Raw genomic sequence first — 22,091 nt, 5'->3', positions numbered from 1 at the left:
TGGGCCACCACCTGCTATGGGTCACCAAACGTATTAATGTAAAAGTCTGTGCTTTTAATAGACGAACACTAAATGTATAGAGCCACTCAAAAAGTAGAGGCTAATACAAACCAGTTCAACGTCTTTGCCCAAAGAGCAACACACACAAAATGCTGAAGGAACACAGCAGGTCAGGCAGAAACTATGGAGAGAAATAAAACGTTGACACTTCAGGCTGAGACCATTCATCAGAACTGGAAATGAAAAGGGCAGAAGCTAGAATAAAAAGCTGTTGTGGGGGTGGGGTAGAGGGGTAGGCGAGAAGACCAAAGAGTGATAGGCTACCCACCAATGGGAGTATCCAAGACACATAGCATGGATACTCAATGGGGGAGGGGGGCAGATAAGTACACCAAAGAATAAGACTGTGATGAAGCAAAGCATAAACGTCAGCCCTGACTAGTTTCTGAAGAAGCTGATAACCCGCCAAAGAACCAATCCTCGCATTAAATGTAATGTCAGGGTTGCTTCAGTGGATCTGAATGATCAAGATTAAAGCAAAACCTTCCTTGCAGTATTGTCAAGTGTGAGAATGAGTGGAAATATTTACATAGAACATAGAACAGTACAGCACAGCACAATATGGGCCCTTTGGCCCACGATGTTATGCCATTCTATACAAACCTACTCCACAAACAATCTAACCCCTTCCCTCTTTAACTCCATAAATCTCCATTCTCCTTACATCCATGTATCTATCTAAGAGTCTTTTAAATGTCCCTGTTGTATCACCACCCTCTGCAGAACGTTCCTGGCACCCATCATTCTATGTACAAAACCTACCCCTGACATCTCCGCTAAACTTTCCTCCACTCACCTTAAACGGATGTCCTCTGGTATTGGCTACTGCTACATTGGTAAAAAGGTTGTGGCTGTCCATTCTATTTATGTCTCTCATAATCTTACACACCTCGATTCAAGTCACCTCCCATCCTCTGTCACTTCAAGAAGAAAAGCCCTAGCTTGCTAAAGCTTTCCTGTAACCTCTAATCCAGGCAGCATCCTGGTACATCTCCATCCTTCCTATAATGAGGCAACCAGAACTGAACACAATACTCTAAGTGTGGTCTAAATGGAGTTTTAAAGCGCTCAATGCTTTTGAGCTCAATACTTTTGAACTTGATCCCCCAAACTAATGAAGGCAAAAACACCATCGTCTTCTTAACCACCCTATCAACTTGCCTAGCAACTTCGAGAGACCTGTGGATTTGGACCCCAAGATCCCTCTGTTCTTCCACACTGTTAAGAAACCTGCCACTAACCTTGTACTCTGCCTTCACTTCCACCTACTAATTCTCTGCCCATGTCTCCATCCGGTGTAACCTACAACAACCTTTCAAACTATCCACAACACATCCAACCTTCATGACATCTGCAAGTTTATTAGCCTACCCTTCCATCTCCTCATACAAATCATTTATGAAAACCACAACAAAATAAATCCTGTGGAACACCACCAGTCCAGACAGAAAACACTCTGTCCACTACCAACCTCTGCCATCTGTGGGCAAGTCAATGCCAAAAGCACAGAGACAAGCTTTCATGGACCCCATGCCTTGACTTTCTGTATGAGCCTACCATGGGGAACCTTGTCAAATGCCTTTCTAAGATCCATATACCACATATCCACTGCAAATGTATGTACTTAAATCCATACATCAGCATAACCATGCAAATATTTAAATACACATTGTTTTTGTGTAATTTAACATTGAATTTAATAAAAATTGATATGCAAAGAATGCAGTTCACTTCAAAAGCCATATGACAATAACCTGATCATTTATTCTTTAGTGCTAGTGACCTATTGTCTTTGTCATATTGATTTTGTCTAACTGTCTTTTTTAAATGTATTTTTTATGATTGTAAGACACTGTCGGACATTAAGAACTTAAAGTTCTGCAGGTCTACTTCATCAGTAAGTTCTCACTGGCGGATAAACTGGAGGAGCTGGATTTAGTGTGGACTGTGCTGCTGCCTGTGTTAGAGAGGCATTGGAGGAGTCAGTGCATGAAGACACGGTGCAGTCTAATAGCGAGTGATGGTCTTAGTCACTTTTCTCGTGTTTACAAGACCCTGTTGGACATTGCTAAGGTGGAATGATGAGAGTCTGATTCACTGGTTTATTGGCGCATGGCGGTGGACTAGGCCCCAAGTGACTGTGTTGCCTGTTTACAACCTGCCAGGAACTAAGCATTTGATTTGGTGTGCTCCGCCAGAATGCTGGAGTCAGTGCTGCCCCCGAAGTTCGCTCGGTAGAAGACAAGCCATATTATGTTCGACTGCAGACTGCTGCAACATTGGTGGACGCAGGGACTTGAGCTATATATTTTTTTGTGTGACTGTATTTTACCGCTATCTTATATGTGCTATATTTGCCTTGTGCTGTGTATAACTATTGGTACTGTGTTTTGCACCTTGGCCCTGGCGTAATACTGTTTCATTTGGCTTCATTCATGTATGGTTGAATGACAATTAAACTTGTACTTGACTTAGGAATAAATATTGCCCAGAGAGAATAACCTTGTTGTTTTTTAAATATCCACTTGAGAGGAAAGACCAAGCTTCCTCACTTGAAACCCAGCACCTTTGACAGTCTCTTTCACTGAAATTGGTTCTCATAAGTCTTTCTGAATAATTAACTCTGGCTATAACAAAAAAGCTCTCGAGTGTCATCGACTGACCAGCATAAAAATTTTTAACGTGTAAGTCACAAAGGTTTTATGTTTCAACCATATTTCTATTGCTTCAGGTTCCCATGTACTGTGGGTGGGCTGGATAGATTACTATACAGTGATGTCTTGTTGGATTTAGTCTTAAAAGAAATAGCATTAGAAGCAGTCTCCAAGTAAAATAGCATGCTGTAAATCTCATGTCTAAAAGGGACTGGTCTGAGCCAGTACAACTATGCGGAATGGCATTCACAAATGTTGTAAACATATGGTGGTTTACAGAGGCCAATAGTTAATATACAAGAAAGGCATTTGATAAATCTAATTACTGCAAGGTGATTTTGAGAAACTTACAGAAAAATTCTCCTTGACTGACAAGCATAAACCATCCATATCTGAAAACGGAAGGGCTGCATTATCATTAAGTTAATTTCAACTGCTGTCATAATCAGATGTAAGAAAAGTCAAACAGCCTTGTCTGATTCTGTTCTGTCTAAATGAGACCTTCCTTTGACATCTGCTCATATTCCCAAGAGTCTCAGCAAATGCAAACAAGAGGACTGGTGCTCACCTAACAGTTTGATTAATGTCAGGGATGACAGCAATGTCCTGAAAGCACTCAACGATACAAAGGGTGGAATGATCCTCTTTGGGTTACAGTAGAAAACTTCACACAAACTGTTGCTTGCAAACCTAGTACACACTGAATAGGAAACGTCTTGCTGATTATCAACCTGGGGTAACAATTACAAGGTGTATTATTTCTCTCAAATGAGATGCTAAGAGTAAATGCAACCACTATTTGTATATTACAAAGCTGGCATTGAAAATGTTGACCCTTTGTTGAGCCGAACACTGTGTTGGTGTGAGTTAGGAATCAAGATCAACTGCATGAACAAAACATATAAAATTGATATTCAGATCAGATTTGGCAGACAGTGACACTATTCATTACTGAACAACATGGACTGAAAAATTCACAGACAATAAAGATGATGACTTTTCACCACACGACATTCTATGCCCTTGAAACTTAGGAAAGAAACTTGGCAAGTTATCAGCAGTACAGGTTGTACATCAAAGCTGTACATGGCACAAGATATTAGGGGAATCCATAACAACATCTACTCTTGATTGCAGCAATTGGAGTTTAGCCTACTTACTAAACACAGTTTGGAATCTGAAGGAAAACATATTGTGGTGTTTAAAAAAGGTTATGCAAACATTTGAGTCAGATGAATTTACCATTCACTTGTTCTGAATAGGTGGCAAAAGAACATTAGTGCTTATTGGCAATATCTGAAGCATATTGGTTCAGGTGTTAAAGTAGGTTGATTTTTGAAAGCTACCAATGAAACATCTCTGAGGCAAATTGGTATTGTGCTAAACTACCAATAGATTAGACAGAATGTTGTTTCACACTATTCTTCGGGTAGAAAAAGTGACAATACAAATTTCAGGTACTTATTAATCACCCTCATTGCAAAAAGGTGAGTTTTAGCATTCCAAGCCACAGTTACTGCTTAACAACCCCTGTAGGCCTGAGAAAATATTTTACCTTAGATACTCATTCCCTCAAATGACTAATATTTGAAGCATTTTAATTTAATTTGATCTTAACAGAATTATCTGAATCTTATGCATGATCCAATCTTTACATTGTGCTCTATAAGACATAAAATGTTTGTTAAAATTGTATTTGCCATTTGAGATTTATTTGGAGATTAGCTGCCAAGCTCACTCAATGACATCACTATTGCTGGGCTTATGTTAAAATTATCCTGAGCACTTAGAATTTCCAAACAAAAATAATTCATATTCAACCCCCCTATGTTCTATGGTGTAACTACATATCAATATAACTCACTTCTACCAATTAGTTTCTGGTTTGACCATCACCTTCATACTACAGGTGGGGACAGGATGTTAAAAGGTACTTCATTCCTAGAACAATTTTCACCTTCTCAAAATATGTTTTAACCAATGAAGTGTTTGGTTCATTGTCCAAGAGTCTGGGGCTCCCAAAGCAGCCTCTTCTCTATCGTGAGACCTGTTGTAAATTGGAGACCACTTCATCGAGTATTTCCACTCTATCTGCCAAAAGCGGAACTTCCCGGTGGCCAAACATTTTAATTCTGATTCCCATTCCTGTACGTCGGTCCATGACCTCCTCCTATGCCAAGATGAGTCACAAGTTTAGAGTAGCAACACCTTGTATTCTGCATGGGTAGCCTCCAACCTGATGGCATGAATATTGATTTCTTCTTACGGTAAAAAAATTTCCTCCTCCTGAGTCCCTTACCGCTTCCTTTTCTCCTATGGTCCACCCTCCTCTCCTATCAAATTCTTTCTTCTCCAGCTCTTTATCTCTCCTACCCACCTGGCTTCACCTATCACCTTCTAGTTGGCCTCTTTCTCCTTCCCCCCATTTTATTCTCGCCTCTTCCCCCTTCCTTTCCAGTCCTGGAGAATGTTCTCGACCTGAAACGTCAACAGCTTATTAATTTTCATCAATGCTGCCTGACCTGCTGAGCTCCTCCAGCATTTTGTGTGTGTTGTAACTAAGGGTTTATAGAAATGTCAGTTAGGAAGTACAACTTCTAACTTCATGTCCCGTGATCTCCCACAAACAGTAATGCGATAGGACAACTGGTTAATCCATGGCATTTACTCAGGAATAGATTTCATCTAGAACATCAAGGAGAACACTCCTGTACACTTCAAACTAGTGCCCACAAGATCTATTGATGTGAGGGTACACACATTGTCTTGGTTAAGATGTCCTACCACAAGGCAGCATGTCTGTCGATGCAGCAGTTCTTTAGCTCCGCACGCTGTCAATCTGGCTTACTGTGCTCAACCACCTGCAGTGAGACTGGAACATAGAGCCTTTATTTTGCTAGTATGCTACCCACAGAGGCATAGCTGACACTAATAATAAAAAAACAATAAAAGTTCAATTACCCCAGGGGAGAAAAGTTGCAATTATCACTATCACCACCGAAGCAAGACTGTGTCTGCCCAGTGAAGCAACACTGTAGCCCCAACTGTCCAGATTATAAGAACCTCCATTAGTTGGTTTTTTTCCCGGGCACTGCTGCTTAGTGCATTGTCTGGGACTGGTATCAGCCTGGTGAACCACTGAGAGAAACTCATGCCAGAAACTGCCAGACTTGTGACTATTCCCCTTCTTCTGCTGGGCGATGCCTGGAGCTCAAAAGTGATGACTGAGACAGCATTAATCCAACACCTACACAACATACCACCAGTGAAACTTTACACTTCTCTCCCTCCTGCTGGCTTATAAACTGCACTTGTCTGCTTGCCTGTGGTTTGGATACAGAGATTTAACCACAGAATTGGTCCCCAACTGTTTAACCAGGAATTCTTGAATTTGAAGCTCTCCAACTTGTCCACTCATGTGACAGCCAAATATCTTCAGGCCTGACTGTTCATTAAGCTTGCATCGGGTTCATATTTCCATTGTTTTTAAAAATAAACCTTCCTTTGACGGAATTCAGTTGGAAGCAGATATGATAGCAGCACTTAGGAAGCTTTTAGACAAGTACATAAATATGCAGGGATGGAGGGATCTGGGTCATGTGCAGGCAGAAGAGATTTAATTTAAGTGGGCATCTGGCAATACATTGTGGGCTGATGGGCCCATCCCTGTGCTGTACTCTTCTGTGTTCTATGAAACAAAATGCACAGAGGACTTCGTAGGTCAATGGGCTTCAGCATTGTCCTTTGTGATTGAAGTCACTTTACATCCACTAGTTCAGATGCTCTCACAAGGAAACTAGCAGGGACACAGCCTCTTGTGAGTATAGGTGCAGGTCAGACAATTCATCACAATTTGGCAGGTGAAGGACAATGATGGATTCGTGGGGCAGTGAGAATGGTAGACGTGCTCATATTAAAGACAGAATCAATGGTGTTAATCCCACTGAGACATATCAGGTGTGGGGAAGGCTGGTGTACACAGAACCCTGGAAGGATATCTCAAGGGAATTGCAATGAAAGCCTTTTCAGGTGGAGAAGGAAAGCGTGTGTGCAGATGGTCAACTAGCATGAGCACTAGAGTCTACTGTGTCACAGATCCTCAACAAGAAGCCATTTATTCCTGGTAGATGGTACTGGCCACCTCACTACATATCAACTTGTGTAAGCTTCTGCAGGTTATACAAACAGAAAAATTATAACCACAACGGGATTAGGATATGTTTGTAGAAGAAGAGTGAGGAAGCCTTACCGTGTGTTTGGATCATGCTAAATCATTCAGGCTCAGAGTAATGTCTACGCTCTCCACCTTACCTCTCCAACCATTGACTGAGGAAGAACTTGCCATCCTCTCTTGCTCCTTTTTTTTGAACTCTGTTCACCCACTTCAAGTTTGTTTCACTCTGCTATTAAATCAAATCTACAGTTTTCACTCAAATATCTGTTGAGTGCTTACTAGAAATTAAGACTCGTGTCACAGGGAGTATGGGAAAGAAGCCACTTTTAATTCTGAAAACCAGAATTGTGGAGAATAAATAGACTTTTGGATAATCTCCATCTTCCTTTGGGAATGTATTCACTTCATTCGGTAGTCATCAGGTCTGGAAAGAAGGAAAAAAAAACAGAAATCAGAAAGTGAAATTTTATCCAACACTAAAACGACATCTGTTTCAATTTAATGGAGACATGACAGTTTTCGAAAAATCCAAAATGACTGTCATGATACCAGTACGTATATCCACCATTTAAGCTCATTATTTTAACTAATTTAAAAAGCACAAGCTCACTTTGAGTGCACTGACACACTCAGTTAGCTTACCCAAGGTCACATTCATTTCTCCTGGATGGATTCAGTCCAACCCGATTTGCAAAGCTAGAGTACTATTTTGAATCCTGGACAAGCATATTGTGGATTACTTTATAGGGGATTTTAGTTCCAATTATGGATTTTAAAGCCAGATACATTGTCTTAAATACAATCTTCAGTCTTTTGTGTACTCTTTGACCAGGAGTTAGGTGAAGGGAAAGGAAAATTAAACTGAAGTCCCTCTTGTGCTCTGTCATGGATAAAATCTTTACAAACCGAGAACTGAGGAGAACAGGAACTCTCAACACGGGAACTTCTGCCACCACTCTATTAAGGTCTTTCAACATTCAATAGGTTTCAGTAAGATCCCCCCTTGTTCTTCTAAATTCCAGCGAGTACAGGCCCACAGCCTTCAATCGCTCCTCATATGCTAATCCTATCATTCTTGTGAACCTCCTCTGAATTCTCTCCAACATTCTTAAATAAAGGGCCCAAAATTGCTCACAGTACTCCGTGAGGTCTCATGAGTGCCTTATACAGACTCAGCGTTACACCCCTGCTTTTATATATCTAGTCGTCTTGAAATTAATGTTAACATTACATTCAACTTCCTCACCACTGAATCAACCTGCAAGTTAATACTTAGGCAATCTTCCACAAGGACTCTCAAATCTCTTTGTACCAAGATTTTTAAAAATTTACTCCTCTTTTAGAAATTAGTCTATGCTTTTATTCCTCCTACCAAAGTGCATGACCATACACTTGCCAACACTGTATTCCATCTGCCACCTCTTTGCCCATTCTCCTAATTGATGTACGCTAACGTTAAGGATGCATACAGCTCCTCTCCCCTCCCCCCACTGGGAAGGTCAGATCACAACCTGGTGCATCTAAAACCCTGCTACGTGCCTCTGGTGAAGAGTAAACCTGCAACCTCGAGGACAGTGAGGAAATGGTCGGAGGAGGCTTATGTGGCGCTCCAGGGTTGCTTTGAGGTGACAGACTGGCAGGCACTCTGTGAGCCACATGGAGAGGATATTGATGGGCTCACAGAGTGCATCACGGATTACATCAACTTCGGTGTGGACTGCAATGTTCCGACAAGAACTGTCCTTTGTTATTCAAATAACAAGCCATGGGTGACAAAGGACATTAAGGACATCCTGAACGCTAAAAAGAGGGCATTTAGAGATGGAAATAGGGAGAAGCTGAGGGCAACACAGAGGGACCTGAAAGCCAGGATCAGGGAGGCTAAAGACAGGTACAGGAGGAAGCTTGAGTGGAAACTCCAGCGGAACAACATGAGAGAGGTCTGGAGGGGGATGAGGACCATCACTGGGTTCCGGCAAACTAGCAACAGAGGAGCTGAGGGCAGTGTGGACGGGGCCAACGAACTTAACCTGTCTTTAACAGATTTGACATTGTGGCCCCTGCCCATCCCCCACATGAGCCATCTGTTGTCGGCCCCCAAACAACACATGTTCCACTCTCCCCTCCTAACCCTCCCCACAGTCCCCCACCCTGCTCTCATGACTATACCCCTCCCCCACACAAAACCACCACAGTGAGCTTCATGGCTGAACAGGTGAGAAGACAGCTGAAACGTCTCAACCCAAGCAAGGCTGCAGGACCGGATGGTGTCAGTACCAGGGTGCTCAAAGCCTGTGCCCCTCAGCTATGTGGAGTACTTCACCATGTATTCAACCTGAGTCTGAGGCTCCGGAGCGTTCCTGTACTGTGGAAAACGTCCTGTCTCGTCCCTGTGCCGAAGACGCCGCGCCCCAGCGGCCTTAATGACTACAGACCGGTGGCATTAACCTCCCACATCATGAAGACCCTGGAAAGACTTGTTCTGGAGCTGCTCCGGCCTATGGTCAAGCCACACTTAGATCCCCTCCAGTTCGCCTACCAGCCCTGACTAGGATTTGAGGATGCCATCGTCTAACTGAACCGTGTCTACACCCACCTGGACAAGCCAGCGAGCACTGTGAGGGTCATGTTTTTTGACTTCTCCAGTGCGTTCAACACCATCCGCCCTGCTCTGCTGGGGGAGAAGCTGACAGCGATGCAGATGGATGCTTCCCTGGTATCATGGATTCTTGATTACCTGACTGGCAGACCACAGTACGTGTGCTTGCAACACTGTGTGTCCGACAGAGCGATCAGCAGCACTGGGGCTCCACAGGGGACTGTCTTGTGTCCCTTTCTCTTCACCATTTACACCTCGGACTTCAACTACTGCACAGAGTCTTGTCATCTTCAGAAGTTTTCGGATGTATCAGCAAGGGAGATGAGGTCGAGCACAGGTCTACGGTAGGAAACTTTGTCACATAGTGTGAGCAGAATTATCTGCAGCTTAATGTGAAAAAGACTAAGGAGCTGGTGGTAGACCTGAGGAGAGCTAAGGTACCGGTGACCCCTGTTTTCATCCAGGGGGTCAGTGTGGACATGGTGGAGGATTACAAACACCTGGGGATATGTATTGACAATAAACTGGACTGGTCAAAGAACACTGAGGCTGTCTACAAGAAGGGTCAGAGCCGTCTCTATTTCCTGAGGAGACTGAGGTCCTTTAACATCTGCCGGATGATGCTGAGGATGTTCTACGAGTCTGTGGTGGCCAGTGCTATCATGTTTGCTGTTGTGTGCTGGGGCAGCAAGCTGAGGGTGGCAGACACCAACAGAATCAAGAAACTTATTCAAAAGGCAAGTGATGTTGTGGGGATGGAACTGGACTCTCTCATAGCGGTGTCTGAAAAGAGGATGCTGTCTAAGTTGCATGCCATCTTGGACAATGTCTCCCATCCACTACATAATGTACTGGTTGGGCACAGGAGTACATTCAGCCAGAGACTCATTCCACCGAGATGCAACTCTGAGCGTCATAGGAAGTCATTCCTGCCTGTGGCCATCAAACTTTACAACTCTTCCCTTGGAGGGTCAGACACCCTGTGCCGATAGGCTGGTCCTGGACTTATTTCCTGGCATTATTTACATATTACTATTTAACTATTTATGGTTCTATTACTATTTATTATTTATGGTGCAACTGTAACGAAAACCAATTTCCCCCTGGGATCAATAAAGTATGACTATGACTATGTCTCAGTCCTTCTGCAGCCTCTCTGTTTCCTTAGCACTACCTGCCCCTCCCCTATCTTTGTATCATCCACAAACTTGGCCACAAAGCCATTGATTTCATCATCCAAATCATTGATATACAATGTATAAAGAAACAGTCCTAACATATATCCCTTTGGAACACCACTAGTCACTGGCAAACAATCTGAAAAAGCTCCCTTTATTCCCACACTTTGCCTCCTGCCAATCAGTCAATGCCCTATCCCTGCTAGTATCTTTCCTGTAATAACCTGGGCCCTTAACTTGTTAAGCAGCCTCATGTGTGGCACCTTGTCAAAAGCTTTCTGAAAATCCAAGTACACAACAAACACCGATTCTCTATTCCTTGTTATTTCTTCAAAAAAATTCCAACAGGTTTGCCTGGCAAGATTTTCCCTTAAGGAAACCGTGCTGACTTTAGTCTATTTTGTTATGTGTATCCAAATACCCCAACACCACATCCTTAACAATCAACTGCAATGTCTTTCCAACCACTGAGGTCAGGCTAACTGGCCTATAATTTCCTTTAGTCTGTCTGCCTCCATTCTTGAAGGATCATTACTGATGCCTCCGCAATCTCTTCAGCTATCCCTTTTGAAACACTAGGCTGTAATCCATCAGGTTCGACTGACTATCTATCTTTAGACCTTTCAGATTCCCAAGCACCCTCTCCCTAGTAATAGCAACTGCACACACTCCTGTCCCCTGACACCCCTGAACCTTCGGCATACTATTAATGTTGTCCACAGTGAACACTGATGCAAAATTCTTCTTCAGTTCGCCCGCCATTTCCTTGTCCCAAGTTACTATCTATTCAGTGTCATTTTCCAGTGGTCCAATATCTACTATCACCTCTCTTTTAATCTTTATATATCTGATTTTTTAAAAATATTATTGGCTAGCATACTTTAATATTACATCTCCCACATTTTATATTGCTTTCATATTTCAACCCCCACCTATGGTTTTTTTAGTTGCCTTCTGTTGGTTTTTTAAAATTTCCCAATTCTCTAACTTACCACTAATTTCTACTCTATTACCTGCCACCTCTTTTGCTTTTATGTTGGCCTTGATTTCCCTTGTCAGCCACAGCTGCTTAATCCTGCTTTAGAATAATTCCTCATCTTTGAGATGTATCTATCCCGCATTTCTGAATTGCTCCCAGAAACTCCAGCTATTGCTGCTCTGTCATCATCCATGGTAGAGTCCCCTTCCTCTGCATATTAAACTCCCAACTACAATTATCCTTCAGCCATGACTCTGTGATACCCACGATGTCGTATCTGCCAGTCTCTAACTGCACAACAAGATCATGTACCTTATTTCATATACCATGTGATCTCAAATATAACACATTCAGGACTGTATTTGTCCCCCTTTTACACTGCAACTCATCCCACTGACTGTCCTTCCTGACAGTCTCACTATGTACTACCTCTGCTTGTAAATCAACATCCCAATCCACAGGCCTATCATACCAGTTCCCATCCCCTGCCAGATTAGTTTATAAGCTCTCCAACAGCTCTAACAAACCTGCCTGCCAGGACATTGGTCCCCTTCTGGTGCAGGTGTAGCCCATCCCTTTTGTACAGGTCATACCTTTCCCAGAAGAGATCCCAATGATCTGAAACCCTGCCCACTGCACCAGTTCCTCAGCCCTCCATTCCTCTGCCAAATCATCCTGCTCTTGCCCTCACTGGCACATGGCACCGGCAGTAATACAGATGGTTACCCTGAAGGTCCTTTCAGCTTTCTACCTAGCTCTTTAAATTCTCTCTTTAGGACTTCCTCTCTTTTCCTACCTATGTCATTGGTACCAATATGCACCAAGATATCTGGCTGCTAACTCCCCCACTCCCACCTTAGAACATTGTAGTTACGATCCGAGATGTCCCTGATCTTGGCACCTGGGAGGCAACATACCATCTGGCTTTCTCTATCACGTCCATAGACTCTCCTATCTACTCCCCTAACTATGGAATATCCTATTACCACTGCATTCCTCCTCTGCTCCCTTATGTTCTGAACCACAGCTACAAGCTCACCGCCAAGATCCGATCACTGTGCCTGCACCCCCACCCCCGCCCCCAACAGTATCCCAAACAGTATACTTGTTATTGAGGGGATAGCCACAAGTACTCTGCACCGGCTGCCTATGATGAATGAAAGGCATCAATGATTGATGTTTGACAAAGTCAATCACCAGCTTCAGCTTTGTAATCTTTGGCCAGGTAACAAACTTCTCCATTTTTTGCAATGCATTGTCTGAACAATAAATATTTATTAATATGCTGCAAATCTCAGCAAAAGGAGAATGAGACAGCCCATCTTGTTAGTGTAAATCTTAATTAACCTTGCTTTCCATTTTCTATTTATGATTTATAATTTAAATTATTAATATTTACTATTGATTTGTACTCCAGGGAGCGGGAAGCGCAGAATCAAATATCGCTGTGATGGTTGTACGTTCTAGTATCAACTGTTTGGCGACAATAAAGTATAAAGTATAAGACATCTGTTAACAACTTATAGCACTCAGCTAATGATTAACACATTTCAACACAAAGGAACACAACAATAGCCTGCATTTTATGCTAGTAATGACAACAAATCCATCAGTTTTTGCTGTGAAACTGACAACAGCTTCGAGATTCTTGCAAAAGTTCAAATCAAAATTCTCAAGATGTCTTTATTGATTCACCCCTCTTCCACCATCTGCACCACTTGTGATTTTCTTCAAAACAACTATGGTATCTAAATGGAATTAATACTTGCTTTGTGTCAAATAACAGGGACATCTTACGCTTTGGTGCATGATAGCAAAGACCAGTGGGAAGCCGGAGGATTGGGAGGCTCTTAAAGAGCAACAGAACGTAACTAAAAAGGCAATACGCGGAGAAAAAATGAGGTACGAAGGTAAACTAGCCAAGAATATACAGGAGGATAGTAAAAGCTTCTTTAGGTATGTGAAAAGAAAAAAAAATAGTTAAGGCCAAAATTTGGCCCTTGAAGACAGAAACAGGTGAATTTATTATGGGGAACAAGGAAATGGTAGACGAGTTGAACAGGTACTTTGGATCTGTCTTCACTAGGGAAGACACAAACAATCTCCCAGATGTAATAGTGGCCAAAGGACCTAGGGTAATGGATGAATTGAAGGAAATTTATATTAGGCAGGAAATGGTGTTGGATAGGCTGTTGGGTCTGAAGGCTGATAAGTCCCCGGGACCAGATGGTCTGCATCCTAGGATACTTACGGAGGTGGCTTTAGAAAATCGTGGACACATTGGTAATCATTTTCCAATGTTCTATAGATTCAGGATTAGTTCCTGTGGATTGGAGGGTGGCTAATGTTGTCCCTCTCTTCAAGAAGGGAGGAAGAGAGAAAACAGGGAATTATAGACCGGTTAGCCTGACGGTGGTGGTGAGAAAGATGCTGGAGTCAATTATAAAAGATGAAATTACGACACATCTGGATAGCAGTAACAGGATTGGTCTGAGTCAGCATGGATTTACAAAGGGGAAATCGTGCTTGACTAATCTTCTGGAATTTTTTGAGGATGTAACTATGAAAATGGACAAGGGAGAGCCAGTGGATGTAGTATACCTGGACTTTCAGAAACATAGAAACATAGAAACATAGAAAATAGGTGCAGGAGTAGGCCATTCGGCCCTTCGAGCCTGCACCGCCATTTATTATGATCATGGCTGATCATCCAACTCAGAACCCAGCCTTCCCTCCATACCCCCTGACCCCTGTAGCCACAAGGGCCATATCTAACTTCCTTTTAAACATAGCTAATGAACTGGCCTCAACAGTTTGCTGTGGCAGAGAATTCCACAGATTCACCACTCTCTGTGTGAAGAAGTTTTTCCTAACCTCGGTCCTAAAAGGCTTCCCCTCTATCCTCAAACTGTGACCCCTCGTTCTAGACCTCCCCAACATCGGGAACAATCTTCCTGCATCTAGCCTGTCCAATCCCTTTAGGATCTTATACGTTTCAATCAGATCCCCCCTCAATCTTCTAAATTCCAACGAGTACAAGCCCAGTTCATCCAGTCTTTCTTCATATGAAAGACCTGCCATCCCAGGAATCAATCTGGTGAACCTTCTTTGTACTCCCTCTATGGCAAAGATGTCTTTCCTCAGATTAGGGGACCAAAACTGCACACAATACTCCAGGTGTGGTCTCACCAAGGCCTTGTACAACTGCAGTAGTACCTCCCTGCTCCTGTACTCGAATCCTCTCGCTATAAATGCCAGCATACCGTTCGCCTTTTTCACCGCCTGCTGTACCTGCATGCCCACTTTCAATGACTGGTGTATAATGACACCCAGGTCTCGTTGCACCTCCCCTTTTCCTAATCGGCCACCATTCAGATAATAATCTGTTTTCCTATTTTTGCCACCAAAGTGGATAACTTCACATTTATCCACATTAAATTGCATCTGCCATGAGTTTGCCCACTCACCCAACCTATCCAAGTCACCCTGCATCCTCTTAGCATCCTCCTCACTGCTAACACTGCCACCCAGCTTCGTGTCATCCGCAAACTTGGAGATGCTGCATTTAATTCCCTCATCCAAGTCATTAATATATATTGTAAACAACTGGGGTCCCAGCACTGAGCCTTGCGGTACCCCACTAGTCACCGCCTGCCATTCTGAAAAGGTCCCGTTTATTCCCACTCTTTGCTTCCTGTCTGCTAACCAATTCTCCACCCACACCAATACCTTACCCCCAATACCGTGTGCTTTAAGTTTGCACACTAATCTCCTATGTGGGACCTTGTCAAAAGCCTTTTGAAAATCCAAATATACCACATCCACTGGTTCTCCCCTATCCACTCTACTAGTTACATCCTCAAAAAATTCTATGAGATTCGTCAGACATGATTTTCCTTTCACAAATCCATGCTGACTTTGTCCGATCATTTCACCGCTTTCCAAATGTGCTGTTATCACATCCTTGATAACTGACTCCAGCAGTTTCCCCACCACCGACGTTAGGCTAACCGGCCTATAATTCCCCGGTTTCTCTCTCCCTCCTTTTTTAAAAAGTGGGGTTACATTAGCCACCCTCCAATCCTCAGGAACTAGTCCAGAATCTAACGAGTTTTGAAAAATTATCACTAATGCATCCACTATTTCTTGGGCCACTTCCTTAAGCACTCTGGGATGCAGACCATCTGGCCCTGGGGATTTATCTGCCTTCAATCCCTTCAATTTACCTAACACCACTTCCCTACTAACATGTATTTCGCTCAGTTCCTCCATCTCACTGGACCCTCTGTCCCTTACTATTTCTGGAAGATTATTTATGTCCTCCTTAGTGAAGACAGAACCAAAGTAATTATTCAATTGGTCTGCCATGTCCTTGCTCCCCATAATCAATTCACCTGTTTCTGTTTGCAGGGGACCTACATTTGTCTTTATCAGTCTTTTCCTTTTTACATATCTATAAAAGCTTTTACAGTCCGTTTTTATGTTCTCTGCCAGTTTTCTCTCATAATCTTTTTTCCCCTTCCTAATTAAGCCCTTTGTCCTCCTCTGCTGAACTCTGAATTTCTCCCAGTCCTCAGGTGAGCCACTTTCTCTGGCTAATTTGTATGCTACTTCTTTGGAATTGATACTATCCCTAATTTCTCTTGTCAGCCACGGGTGCACTACCTTCCTTGATTTATTCTTTTGCCAAACTGGGATGAACAATTGTTGTAGTTCATCCATGCAACCTTTAAATGCCTGCCATTGCATATCCACCGTCAATCCTTGAAGTGTCATTTGCCAGTCTAGCTTAGCTAATTCATGTCTCATACCTTCAAAGTTACCCCTCTTTAAGTTCAGAACCTTTGTTTCTGAATTAACTACGTCACTCTCCATGTTAATGAAGAATTCCACCATATTATGGTCACTCCTTTGATAAAGTCCCACATAGGAGATTAGTGGGCAAAATTAGGGCACATGGTATTGGGGGCAGAGTACTGACATGGATTGAAAATTGGCTGGCTGACAGAAAACAAAGAGTAGCGATTAACGCGTCCCTTTCGGAATGGCAGGCGGTGACCAGTGGGGTACTGCAGGGTTCAGTGCTGGGACCGCAGCTGTTTACAATATATATTAATGATTTAGATGAGGGAATTAAAAGTAACATTAGCAAATTTGCCGATGACACAAAGCTGGGTGGCAGTGTGAAATGTGAGGAGGATGTTATGAGAATACAGGGTGACTTGGACAGGCTGGGTGAGTGGGCAGATGCAGTTTAATGTGGATAAATGTGAGGTTGTCCACTTTGGTGGTAAGAATGGGAAGGCAGATTATTATCTAAATGGAGTCAAGATAGGAAAAGGGGAAGCACAATGAGATCTAGGTGTTCTTGTACATCAGTCACTGAAAGCAAGCATGCAAGTACAACAGGCAGTGAAGAAAGCTAATGGCATGCTGGCCTTCATAACAAGGGGAATTGAATATAAGAGCAAAGAGGTCCTTCTGCAGCTGTACAGGGCCCTGGTGAGACCACACCTGGAGTACTGTGTGCAGTTTTGGTCTCCAAATTTGAGGAAGGACATTCTTGCTATTGAGGGAGTGCAGCGTAGATTCACAAGGTTAATTCTCGGGATGGTGGGACTGTCATATGTCGAAAGATTGGAGTGACTGGACTTGTATACTCTGGGATTTAGAAGGCTGAGAGGGGATCCTATTGAAACATATAAGATATTAAGGGATTGGACACGCTGGAGGCAGGAATCATGTTCCCGCTGATGGGTGAGTCCAGAACCAGAGGCCACAGTTTAAGAATAAGGGGTAGGCCATTTAGAACGGAGTTGAGGAAAAACTTTTTCACCCAGAGAGTGGTGGATATATGGAATGCTCTGCCCCAGAAGGCTGTGGAGGCCAAGTCTCTGGATGCTTTCAAGAAAGAGATGGATAGGGCTCTTAAAGACAGCGGAATCAAAGGTTATGGGGATAAGGCAGGAACTGGATACTGACTGTGGATGAACAGCCATGATCACAGTGAATGGCGGTACTGGCTCGAAGGGCCAAATGGCCTACTCCTGCACCTATTGTCTATTGTCTATTGATGGTCAATTGAGTTTTTAAATTATTTTATTAAGCCAAATCAGGGTTAGCAACCCTAAAAATAGTGTGCAATAATGTATTCAGATATAGATAGTTCAAACCATTTGTGCTTTTAAAAACTTTAGGATATAAAAGTTTCTACCTTAATTATTTCTGAAGGTCCCAATCTTTATATACAACAATGTGCATATTGTTTAAAAATAATTTAAAAACTTTTTTTTTCCCCAATTCTTTTTCCAATTTGGTATCTGTGACAACTTTTCAACCACTTGATGCTGGATGTACAACTGTACAATTTGCACAAATTTTTAGTCCTCCATCTTATCAGCAACGTCCTCTCTAATTTGTAATGACCAGTGTGTGCAAAAATCTTGTGCTGTGCAATTTATTGCCCAGTGACAACAACATGTGTGAACAGCATTTTTAAATGGAAGTAAACCTGAAGCTATTCTAAGGATAATAAACTACCAAGTCCGGTTTGTTGTTCATTGCTTAAAAGAAATAAAATAATATACATCAATGAGTCTTAGTTCTCATATACTATACGACAGCATGTAATAGTATCAATCTGTTCACATATTATTAAAGTAGTTTGAAATGGTCAAAATATAAAATTACAAAGCTAGTTGATAAAATATTCAGATAGGTATTTTATTTGGAAATCATTGCATACAGAACAGATTTTGTAGCTTAGTTCCATAAGAGATGTAAAGTTGAACAAGATAATGAACATATTTAAGTTGCTTAGCCATTTCTTCTCCCTCCTGTCTTTGGCATTTACCCATATTTTGTAAACTCTGTCAAGACTAATAAACCCTCCTTCCAACAGATAGCTTTGAATTCTCATCAGCATCAATTAAACAGTTTCTCAGTTTGTTTTTGATTTGATTCATTAAGCCAAAATCTTTTTCACAGGGAGCTCTAGTGCAGGAAAGGTTCTGCCAATGTCCACCAACTTGCAAAGTCGCAAAAAGCCATTCCACTTTACATGAACTAGTTCTTTTGTGCTTCACACCTTTGCTTCCTTGGAATTCGACATAGTGAATCAATAATTTCTTCAATAAAAACAGCATAAATAAGCCATTTCTAAAATCTGCAGACAAATTATAGCAAACTTCACATTGTTGACATTGCCCACATCAGAAACCGGAAAAGGAAAAGTGACTGTGTACGATCATGAAATATATTTGACATGCCAACGAGGTAGAGTGTGACAACCTTCTGAGCGCAGTATAAACCCTTTGTGTGCTAGTAGTAGAAGATGCACGCACACCTTAGAGGGAGGATTGCTCATCAGTGATGCAATGTACAGAGTAACCTTTATCTCTGGAAACATTTCATTCCAAATATGTATTGGGTATGGAGTGAATCACTCTATTCAGTTCCTTAATTACCAGCTCTCCTCTCATTTTCTATTGAGCGGGCAGCCAGTTTAAGACTGTGCTCTCTATGTTCCAATACAAGAAACACAGACCCTTCCTCATTTAAAAAAAAGATATCCTAATGCCATACAGGTAATAAAACATTTTTGAAGTGTATCCACTATTATAATGCCCTGAACCGTGGACATAGGAAGCTCTGCAAAGGGGAACGTGATACTGAGCAACACACACAAAATGCAGGAGGAATTTAGCAGGTCAGGCAGCATTGATAGGAAGGAAATATTAACCACACAGTTGGTGGACTCCCAACCTTTCTCCAATATACAGGCATGTGAACATTCAAATTAAAAATAGGCATAGCCTTCAAGCCTGCTCTGCCATTTAGATCTCAGCTATTCTGATTGAATCTCAATTTGCATTCATATCTACCCATAGTTACTTTTCACTCCTTTCTCATCAACAATTTTTCTACCTCTACTGTATCTTCCCCGGTAAAACCTCTCAGGATTGTGTGTTTTGATCAAGGTACAGGACTCATCTAATCTTGCCCAACTATATACAGAACTCCAACTGTACCCTGAATGTGAAGCAAAACCTTCCTACTTTTGTATTCAGTTTCACAGTAATAAATAATAGCATTGTATCTACTGTAGTTGTATACTAACCTTTTGTGAATCATGCATTAGGACATTTAAATCCCTTTTACAGTGAAAAAATTTGTTTACATGCCACCCATGCAGATCATTTATTTACAACAATGTACTGAAGTAGTGCAAGGGAAACAAGAAGAGAATGTATACTACAGTATTACAATTACTGTACAAAGAAAGTGCAATGCAGGCAGATGATATAGTCCAAGGCCATAACGAAGTACATTGTGAGGTCAACAGTCCATCTTATTGCACAAGGGGACTGTTCATAGTCATAGTATGGCGTGAAGCTGTGCTTGAGGTTGGTGTATCTTAGAAAACACTAATCTTGCACCGTTTAGACATTTCCTCCAAAAAAAATAGACAATTTCACATTTTCTCATATTTTACTTCATTTGCCCATTCATTCACTTTACCTATCTATAGTCAGAATCAGAATTAGATTTTAATATCACTGGTATACGTTGTGAAATTTGTTAACTTTGTGGCAGCAATACAACGCAATACACAATAATAGAGAAAAAATGTGCAGAGGGGAAGAAGCTGTTCCTGAATCGTTGAGTGTGCCCACAGGCGTCTGTACCTCCTTCCTGATGGAAACAATGAGAAGAATGCATGTCCTTAATGCTGGACGCCGCCTTTCTGAGGCACCGTTCTTTGATGAGGTCCTGGATACTATAGTAAACTAGACTATAGATCTACAGTATATTTCTTTACCGTCCCCTTGTACCTCTTTATCACTTATTCCTAACTACTCTGGTGTCATCAGCAAGACTAGTAACCCTGCCTTTAGAAGTCTTATCTATATAACTTATATAAACGTAAAAAGTCAAATATGTTATTAATATCTTGCTAATTAGAAAAAGACCCATTAATGTCTACAGACCACCCCTTGGTAACAAAAGGGTTTTCTTTTTGCAAACATGTTTATACAAATTGATTGTGTCCATAAGTCACAAAATATATACAAGAATCACTTGATATAGTAATCACACTTCGACAGTACTGTAAAGAATGGCATTAAGAGAATACAAGACTGATTAGAACAAACAATTACTTAAAGTGGAGAGAGGAAATTTATGCTGTTCGCAGGAATGAACATATGTTGGACTTTTGAATTGTAATAACATTTGAGGAGCTTGTTTATATGTAGGGGTGTCCATAAGATGGATGCTCTTAACCAGGGGACAGCATGATCATTAGTCCCCAAAATCCCTCCTTCTGCACAATAAAAAATGAACAAAATAGAAGGGGCACGTCGACCCCCAAATTCCTCTCCCCGCGCATAAAAAAAACAAGAAAGACTGGGTGAAAATCACAGAAAATAATAAACTCTAAGACTGAAAAAAGAAGTCTATGGTCAAAGTCCATTTCCTGGGCAACTTTCTCTGGGCACATAACAGAGCTCTCTGTTGCAGAGCCATTAAAAGACAGGTAGCCGGTGCTCACCCTCTGCACTTGCCTCGGTGTTTCCATCTCTCCCATCGCTTTAATTGGCGCACAATGAAGCTTTAATCAGCAAAATGGAGTCCACCAGCGGCTTATGCCCCGTCCCACAACCTGTCTGCCATGTGGTTTGCACACACTGCCTCTGCCTCCTGGAATCCTCTTGGAGACTGCAGAGTGCTTGAACACCCAAACGACCTTCAAACTGCAAATCACAAGTTCCAACATTTCCAGAATCACATCCAAGAAGAAAAACAAATGTAAAAGACATAAAAGGAGTGAAATATATGGTTTCATGATCTATCTAGGAAATGTTGATTGGAGGAGTGTTGTATGCAGGTGCCATCTTGAACAGAAGTCTTAAGGATTTATCTTCTACAGTCACTTTAAGAGGGCACCTTATCAAATGCCTTCTGGAATTTTAAGTATAGTACATTCAGAGAAAAAGGAGCACGTCTTGAGCTAACTAATGAGGTCCTTGATAATATCTCCTCCAGAAATTAGCAGACTGTCAGTACAAATAACAGCCCAGATCTGTCAGCAGTGAGACTTGAACCCATAACTTTTGACTCAGAGGCAGGAGTATTGTCATTTAAACTAGAACTGCCATTTTGCAGACAAAACTGGAGAAATCCATGTAAACACATCCAAATTCCAGGAGTCAATGTCAGCATGGTGGTGCCTACATTGAACCAACTGTAAATAGTGTTTATATTCTCTCTTTTCTTTTGCTACAATGGTAAAAGCTGGATAAACACAAAGATCATTTTCGCTGCAACATCCCCACTGACCACAAAATAAGTTTACCAGACTGAATCCTGTGATGGTAGGAGGGAGGTGGGGAACGGGGTTTTGACCTCCGAGAAGTAAAACAAACAGGGTATACTCTCTCATTTT

General features: G+C 41.9%; 1 protein-coding gene across 1 annotated transcript in view; it reads right to left on the bottom strand.

Annotated features, from left to right (window-relative positions):
- Positions 1 to 7,167: 7,167 nt before the first annotated feature.
- mrpl13 (mitochondrial ribosomal protein L13) overlaps positions 7,168 to 22,091 on the bottom strand; it is a 115,105-nt gene continuing 100,181 nt past the window's right edge. The window contains exon 7 of the mRNA XM_063056348.1: positions 7,168 to 7,312. Within this exon, the coding sequence (XP_062912418.1) occupies positions 7,288 to 7,312 (25 nt within the window). The 3' untranslated portion in view covers positions 7,168 to 7,287. The remainder of the gene's footprint in view (positions 7,313 to 22,091) is intronic.

This window comes from Mobula hypostoma, chromosome 1 (genome assembly GCF_963921235.1).
Source record: "Mobula hypostoma chromosome 1, sMobHyp1.1, whole genome shotgun sequence".
Taxonomy (NCBI): domain Eukaryota; kingdom Metazoa; phylum Chordata; class Chondrichthyes; order Myliobatiformes; family Myliobatidae; genus Mobula; species Mobula hypostoma.
This window is presented reverse-complemented; position numbering and strand designations above follow the sequence as displayed.